General features: G+C 64.3%; 1 protein-coding gene across 1 annotated transcript; it reads right to left on the reverse strand.

The window, feature by feature from the left end:
* Positions 1-1,202: 1,202 nt before the first annotated feature.
* MSANTD1 (Myb/SANT DNA binding domain containing 1) lies at positions 1,203-7,510 on the reverse strand. Its single transcript, XM_004715065.3, has 3 exons — positions 7,201-7,510; positions 4,176-4,451; positions 1,203-2,286 (listed from the first exon to the last, which is right to left on the reverse strand). Exons 1-3 carry the CDS (start codon positions 7,452-7,454, stop codon positions 2,046-2,048), a joined length of 771 nt encoding a protein of 256 aa, XP_004715122.3. The 5' UTR covers positions 7,455-7,510; the 3' UTR covers positions 1,203-2,045.
* Positions 7,511-8,244: the final 734 nt, after the last annotated feature.

Genomic DNA, 8,244 nt, shown 5'->3' on the forward strand with positions numbered 1-8,244 from the left:
CTCCACATCGGGGAAAGCAGCGTGCTCAGCGCTGCCAGGTGTACACTCCCCCTTACCCGTCTGCAGCACAACACAGTTTGGGTGCACGCTTTGTGTGCCCTAGGGAATGGTCCGCATCCGTGGCCCCGGGAGGGTGGGGTGAGCAGCACGGGTTGGGCAGACCACAGGAACCCAGGGATACCCGGCTCAGGAACAAGACTGCTACCTGGGGTCAGATGAGCTAGCAGGGCCGATTCACCCCATGGCTTGCGGCCTAGCAGCTGGGTCTGCTCTGGCCTTCCTGGGGCATGCCCCCTCTCCCCACATGGCCAGACTCCTAACCCCAGAGGGCATGCCATGCTACCCGCTCCCACCCCCTTCTGCAGCCAGGGTGACCACAAGCCCAACCAAGGAGGTGCTAGAAAGGATTCTGTCCGGATGGTGGAGGAGCCCCTTCCCCACCTCCTCCCCCGTCCACAGTGTCTGCCCAGAACGCTGCAGCCCAAATCCTTACTGGTGTCTCTGTGCCCCGGGAACACCCACCACTGGCTGCCGGCTCTGTACACACCAGACTCCTGGCACCCAGCCTCAGTGTTTCCTGCCTGCGTGCTTCCTGTCCCTCTGGTGGGCCTCCTCTGCATGGGGACCATTGTCTGCTGACCAGGGTCTCCCTGACCTGACTGGGGCAGATGCTCATGGGGTCAGGGCTGTGACTCACACCCCAGTGTCTGCATCTGGTGCTGTGAGAGGCCTCTGAGGTGTCCCCAGCGCATGGCGCCCCATAGACCCTGGGGTCAGCCTTGCTGATTTCTAGAAAGGGCCTCCAGGCCTTTCCTTAGTTCACCCTCGTCTAGAGGCACCAAGACATTTGTTGAGGACCTCCCAGCACACAGGCCTCCGCTCACAGAGTGGGTGACCATGACACACGCGGGGCACTGATGGGAATGGGGCCCAGGGCTCCCACACAGGAGGGGAGAATTTTACCATTGACCCCTGTCCCCATGGTCCCCTGCCCCCCAGACCTCCCCAACGCCTGGTCCCCAGTACACTTGTAGCCCCAACAGCCCCTGGCTGGTCTCCACCACCCTGTCCCTACCACCCCTCACCCTGACCACCCCCAGTGCCCACACACTCAGCCCTGGCTGCCCCACTGCCCCCAACCTCCACCATACCTGACCCCATCCCCCACTGCCCCACCCCCGGAGCCCAGCAAAGGGGCAGGGTGGAGCTGCGAGTCGAAGTTTATTCCTGATCGCTGAGGGGCCTCCAGCACACAGCCCCACGGGCCAGTAGCAGGCAGTGGAGCTAGGGTTCTCTCTGGGGTCTGTGCTGAGGGCTCGGGAACCCCCACAGCCTGCGGAGGACAGGACAAGGTCCCTGCAGAGAACTGGTCACCTGCATGGCGCAGTTTCCAGTCAGAACTGACCGACCGTGGTGAAATGACACACCAGAGCCCCCGGGGGAGCCTCCTCACTTGGCGCCAGCTGGAGCCCACGTGGTCCTGATGATGTCCATGGTGGGCAGAGCCTGTCGCCCTGGGCTTGTCCAGACCTCCATGGTGGGCGGGGGCTGAGAGTAGGCACAGCCTGCTGGCATTCGGCAGGGTCCAGTGGTGGTGGTGGGCGAGGCCTGGCGGCTGTGTCTTGCAGGCTGTGGGCAGTTTGGCGTCCGTGGCGGGGCAGGGGAAGGAGTCGGGCTGCAGGGTGCGTCATGCACCCCCGGGTGGGCAGAGTCTGGTGCCCATTGTGGGCGTGTCCTGTATCAGCCCGGGCCTGGCGTCCACCATGACCTGTGGGCAGTGGGCACTATCCCGCACTCCAAGCGGGAGGAGTCTGGTGCGGTGGTGGGCGTGTCCTGTAGATGGTAAGAGCAGCCCGGTCAGCGGCTGTGTTCCTCCGTAGCTGCAGTGGGCGTGCCCTGCTGTCACCTCCCGCGGGTGGTGAGCGTGTCCTGCAGGCAGAGGGCGGAGCCTGGTGTTTGCAGTGGCCGTGTACTGGGGGCAGCAGGCGGGGCCTGGCGCCTGTGGTGGGCGGGGCCTGGCGCCGGCGGCAGGTAGTGGGCGGGGCCTAGACGGCGGACTTGGCGATGAGCTTCTCGAGCAGGCTCATCATGCGCTCCTGCAGCTGCAGGCTCTGCATCTGCAGGATGTTCTGCTGGTCGAGCACGCGGCGCACCTCGCGGCACGTCTCCTCGACGGCGCGGCTCAGCTTGCGCTGCTCCTCCAGCATGGCCTCCAGCAGCCGCAGCTTCTTCTTCTGGAACGGGCAGCTCCGCACCTTGCGCTTCTTGGCGGGCCGCTCCTCCGACCTGCAACGGCACACCGGGCTACTCATACGGGGGCGGCGGGGAGTGTCCCCCGGCAAGCGCATGCGCTGGTGAGCACGGTCATGCCCGCCATAAGTCGCATCGGAACCCCCCTGCGACAGGCGTGTGCTGGCCTAGCCCTTAACCACATGATGGAGCCCCCTGAGGCATGCACGTGTGTCAGCTATCAGACTGTGTGCTGGGCTGAAATGTGCATGTGCTGCTCTCCCACACACGTGCCAACCATGAGGCACACATGGGCCGTGCGGCGCCCCTGAGGCATTGGCCAGAGCCACGTGTGGCCCAGCCACCCCACCGAGGTGGCCTCATCTCACGCTCCAGTGGACAGGCAGGGAAACGGAGGCTCCAGCGAGCTGGTGCAGGTGTGGGAGGAGGGCCAGCGCAGTGTCCACCTCCCCCAGGGGTCAGCAGCCACCACTGTGCCCTGGGGACAGAGGACAAAGCCACCCCACAGGGAGGGGGTGTCTCCAGACAGCAGAAAGGGGCTCATGGGGCACAACTACGAACAAGCAGCCATGAGACCCCAACCCCAGTCAGGGCAACTGCCCCAGTCCAGGGGGATGGAACGGGGTGGGGTGGGGGTGCTCACGGGTGACAAGGACACTGGGAGAGACCAGGAAGGGTACTGGGCAGTGTGGCACTTGGGGGTCCTATCAGGAAACCCGTGGCTACCCCATTCCCTGCAGCCCTGGACCCACGGGGAAGCTGAGGCCCCAGGCTCACCCCTGGTGGGAGAGAGGCTGTGCACCGTGGGGGTCTGGGGGAGGGGTGCAGCCTGAACACTGCCGAATCCTCACAGCATTTCCTCCTGGGGGGGGGGGGGCTAGAGCAAACTTCGTCCTCAAAAGAGCGAGTCTGCCTGGCATGGCCGTGACTCCGGGGCGGCTGCCTGTCTGCCCTCTGCTTCGAGAGTTGCTGTGCCCGTCCTCCACTGGTGCAGTGCGCTCACCAGGCAGCACAGGGTATGCTGCGTCTACATGTTCAAGAGGCAGGAGGAGGGTGGGAGGCAGCCCCTCACTGGGGTCACAGCCCTGGTCTGATAACAAGGAGGTCCCCCACCCCCACCCCACCCCGTGTGGCCTCACAAGAGGTGGAAGGAGAGAGAAGCCAGTCGAGGAGGAGGGACCTACTGCCACCAGGAAGGAAGGGCTGGGAGCAGAGCAAGTCCTTTGGACCCAGGATCCCTGTGCTGGGAACCTCCTAGACCCAGAAGCAGACTGAGACCAAGACACACAGGGCAACGCAGGGGCTACAGATCCAGAGAAGAGGCCAGGACCTGCCCCCGGAGCTGACAGAGAGAAAGCCTCCCTGAGAGCTGGCCCCCCAGGAAAATGAATTTCTGTCTGTTAACACCCCCACGTGGAATTTCTGTAACAGCAGCACAAGATAAGGCAGACACCAGTCCAACGACCAGGTCCCCAGCCCCAGGCCTGTGACCCTGGCACGGCAGGGTGGCCCAGCCCTGGGCATCACCCCAGCAGTTGGGAGGGACTGGGAGATTGGGACACATCGTGAGGGTCCCACAACCCAACGCGTCAGCTCCTGCACACATCTGAAAGCCCACTCCAGATGCCCCCTCCAGAGGAGCGGGTCTTGCCAAAGGCCATGTTCTAGGGGGTGGGGCGGAACTGAGGGCAGACAGCCGAGCTCAGGAGGATATGGGAGGGGGGCATGGGGAGCAGGCCACGGCACACCTGGCGACAGGCCCTGTGACTCTGGCTGGGCAGGGACGCCGAGCGTGTCCTCTCCCGAGACACCCCCACCCACGGATACACCCAGCCTTGCCCTGAGAGAGCCCTGAGTGTCCCCAGAGCCCGGGAGCAGAGACTGAGGCCCAGAGAGGTCAGGGTCTTCGGCGGGGAAGCACACACCTGAGCTTAAGGGACAGTAAGCTGGAAGAGCTGTCAGAGCCGTGGTCCTCGCAGCGGGTTTCGTAGGAGAACTGGCTGTACGGGACGTACAGGGGGGTGGACTTAGCGGGCGGCGAGAGGGACGCCTCGGTCTGGGACGTGGAAGGCCCCGGCTGCTGGCTGTTGGGCAGCTTCCCGTCACAGGACTCGGGAGCCTTGGCCAGGATCCTATCAATGGCTGGGAAATAGGGCCAGTCGGGCGGAACTGACTCGCTATCTGTCATGCATTTTAATTTCCTGAAACGAGAGACACAAGAACCAAGGGTGAGACACAGCTGGGCCGGGGTCTGCGGGGACTCAGGGCCTGCGGCCAGAGGGTTCACAGGGGCAGCAGGCTTCAGGAGAAGCCCCGTCCATCGGGGAGGGAGGTGGTTGCCACGGGAGGGGCCTGGGAAGCCCCTGCAGGCTCTCTTTGGTGAGCCAGTTAGCTGGCAATGGTGAACTGTTGTCCAATGCAAATGCCCTGCCCTCGGTTCGATCCTGGCCCACAGGGACCGTCCAGGACAGGGTCAGACCTGACCCCTGTGGGTTTCCAAGACTGGAATTCCTGATGGAAGCAGAAAGCCTCCTCTTTCTCCCAGGGTGTGGCTCTGCTGACCTGGCCGAGCGAGCCGCCCAGTGGCAAACACAGCCCACCAGAGCCCACAGGGCAGACCACTGCCACGTACAGTGGTATGTAAGTGTAGCGGTGGTTAAGCTTACGAGGCCGTGGGCCGTGTTCTAAGGAGGGTCCTTAGGGTGGGGGGCGGCAGGGCTCAAGGGTGGGCTTTCCATCCAGCAGGCTGGAGGGAGTCTGCTCTGGGCTCAGCCAATGGCTGTGTGACCTCTCCGAGCCTCAATCTCCCCATCAGGAAAAGGGGGGTGTCTAAAGAGGGGCCCCTGACGTGGCCGCGGCTCTTTTGCAGGGGTCTGTGTCCCTGTGACCTTGATAATGCCCCCAGGTCATGGGGCTCAGTCCAAGCAGGACCCGTCAGACTAAGCTCGCGGCCCCCGGCCCGCTCCACCCTCCTCAGTCTCCATATATAAAGAGCACTTTCACAATAGTAAGAAAACACCTGCTGTAGGGGCGGGGGGTTTTCTGGGCATGTCCCCATTAGGGCCACGCAGCCTTGGGGCAGGCCCTCCCTGCACTGGGCCTCAGTTTCCCACGGGAGCTCTGAGGGGTGCCCACCCACTCCACGGCCATCAAGTGGAGTCCGACTCCGCGGGGCCCTAAGAGACAGAGTAGAACTGTTCTGCGGTTGCCGCGGCCTCATCTTTCCCTGCGGAGCGACCAAACAGACTCCATCTGTGCCCCACAAGGCCGCCAGGGCCTTCCTGGGGGTCAGTGAACAAAGCTGTGATATGGTGTGTGTGTGTGTGTGTGTGTATGTGTGTGTGTGTGTGTGTCCTGCTTCCTGAGGGCCAGCTCTGCTGCCCCCGTCCGGCTCCCGCACCCCCTGGTGTTCTCCTCTGGGGCGCAGCCCCCTCTGGGGCCCAGGCCAAGTCTTGGAGACCACACAGCCAACGTCCATCCCGAGGTGGGCGGCAGCTGTGCTGGTGTGCGCGCCCGGCTGCCTGATTTCCGTCCTTGCCCCTCTGCTCATGGGCTGGTGACGGTGCAGCCCCCTGGCTGGCTGTGCCGGGGGATGGAGATGCCCTCGGCCTCAGACGCACCGCACACTCAGGCACGTGTCCCTCTGGTCCTGCCCTTGCTGCCTCTCCCCTCGAGGTGGGGTGGGGGTCTCAAGTCTCTGCTGGGAGCCAGCTCAGGGCAGACACCTGGTCCTGACCATGGCCCCCCACCCCCAAGCCTGCCATGACCATGACACCCCACATTCACATGCCATCCCTGTCCCTCGTGACCCTCCACACTCATGAACCCCAACTTCATGACCTCTCTGTGCCCTTGTGACCCCTATCTGACCTCATGACCCCTCTGGGCCTAGTGAGTGTCCCCTCTGTGTGACATCCTCTCTAATGGGCCTGGGGCAGAGTCTGCACCTGGGGTCTGCCTGCACCCCCCTTTGCCCTGGTGCTAACCCAAAGAGCCTTCCCTGGGGGGCAAACAGCTGTCTACCTCTTACTTCCACCCATTCCCCCCACGACTGGACACCCCAGGACTGAACCAGGCCTGGCCTGAGAACTCCCAGGGCAACCAGGCCTCCTCCCTGCCAGCCTCAGTTTCCCCAGTAGCATGGGGGGGTCCAATGCCCATTGGGGTTGGCTGTGCAGAGCCAGCTCTGCACCAGGCCCAGCCCAGCTCAGGAGGGCCAGGCCTGGCCGGCACCAAGAAGGCCTGTCTCCCCGGCCTCAGTGCCCCACCCCCAAGGGGAGCTGCCTACGCTGAGAGTCAGGCAGGTGGGTGGCAGCTTTGGGACCCCTGCCTCCAGGAGAGGGCAGGGGACAGCCTTGGTCCTGGGCTGCTTCCTGGCAGGTTGGCATCGTGGGGCCAGTGTCCACAGCTGCCCTGGTGGACACCCCACTGGTCCTGGCCTCGGCCCGTACACAGTCATGCTGGGCTCTCACCTTGGCCTGGTCCCATGGTCACCTTAGTACTGGCCAGCCTGCCCCAGTCCTAGCCTCTTTCTGCACACGGTCATGCTGGTCCTGTGGTCACTTGGGCCCTGGCTGGCCTCCCGTCTTGGCCTCGCTCTGCCTGCACCTGCCTGGTCCCACCCCACGTCATGCAGGTACCAATCAGCCCACCTGTCCTGGACTCTCCCCACATGCACCTGCCCTGGTCCCATGGCCGCCTCAACCCCATCCCCATCCTGACCTGGCCCTGGAGTCCGCTTGGCATTGGCCAGCCTACCCCCCCACCCCCAACCCCCATCCAGGCCTCGCCCTGCCCCGTCCTGCGGTGGCATGGCCTTCCCCGCGCCAGCCACCCACCTGTCCTGGAAGGTCGTGCTGGGGGTCTTGATCCCAACCTCCCCACCTGCCCTGCCCCTGCTGGAGCCCTGGCCCGCCCTCGTCCTGGCGTCCCCCACGCCGGCCGCCCCACCTGTACTGGAAGGTCATGTTGGTGATCTTGATCTTGATCTCCTCGCCCAGCCGCCGCTCGCCGGTCATCTGGAAGAGCTTGCTGGCCATCTTCTCGTAGACGCGGGCGTTGCGCTTGGTCTGCTTGAGCTCCTCGAAGCACTCCTCCCACACGAGCATCAGCCCGCGCATCTCCGCGTCCGTCCAGTTGCGGGCGCGCCGGTGCTTCTCCGTCTGGGGGGACACAAGATAGCCGGGCACTTCGGCCGCTGCCATGGTGGAGGCACCTGCGGGGTTAAAAGGCAGACTCAGGCCGGGGCCCGCCCCCGGCCCCAGCCCTGCGGCTTGGCCACCACGGGCAGCGGGCAGCAGCGAGCGGCGAGCGGCTGGCCGTGGGCGCTGGGCTGGAAGGCAGCGCACTCAAAATGGGGCCCTACGTCTGACAGGCAGGAATTTAGTTAAAAGCTTTTAAACGGGAAACGTCATGTTGATGTCACGTTTCCATAGCAACAGAGCAACTGCATGAGCCACAACAACAAAAACCTTTTAACTGAAAACGCAGGAATCGGGGCAGGACCTCACGGGCCATCAATACTGCAGGGGGCGGGATCCAGAGGTGGCCCCGATTGCCCGACCGGGGCCCAGAGACAGCCCAACAGGGAGCTGGGGACGTGAGGCAGGGCGGGGATCCAAGAGAGAGGCAGGATGCTGGACAGCGGGAAGCAGGCAGACAGGCGGGGGAGAGGGAGATGGATATGAAGGGGGGACTTGAGGAGACCCCCCCCCAGTGCCCCTTGGCCTATGGCTCCATGCACAGCCCCACAGCTGGACTGTCATGTGTGGTGTCCCTAACCGAGGAGACCGGCCACGTGAGAGGCCACTCGGGTGTGGAGCCACGTGGCCCGAGCCAGCCAGCTCTGACTCTATTTCCCTCCTTGACAGTGGGCAGGGACAGGGGAGATGGGGCTGGGCTGTGACAGACATACACACACAGGCCGAGGCACAAACAAATGGGACATGTGCAGGGCAGGGCACACGCAACCAGGAGCACACAATCTAGGTGCAC

This window comes from Echinops telfairi, unplaced genomic scaffold (genome assembly GCF_000313985.2).
Source record: "Echinops telfairi isolate 266 unplaced genomic scaffold, ASM31398v2 ScPeMD7_28;HRSCAF=97, whole genome shotgun sequence".
NCBI classification, from domain to species: domain Eukaryota; kingdom Metazoa; phylum Chordata; class Mammalia; order Afrosoricida; family Tenrecidae; genus Echinops; species Echinops telfairi.

What these genes read in the sequence shown, in the direction of transcription:
- MSANTD1 (XM_004715065.3), bottom strand. Translation starts at nt 7,454, where the DNA reads ATGGCAGCGGCCGAAGTGCCCGGCTATCTTGTGTCCCCCCAGACGGAG. An exon ending in AACATGACCTTCCAGTACAG is followed by an intron (nt 4,452 to 7,200) that starts GTGGGGCGGCCG and finishes CTCTCGTTTCAG; the next exon opens with GAAATTAAAATGCATGACAG. An exon ending in TTACTGTCCCTTAAGCTCAG is followed by an intron (nt 2,287 to 4,175) that starts GTGTGTGCTTCC and finishes GTGCCGTTGCAG; the next exon opens with GTCGGAGGAGCGGCCCGCCA.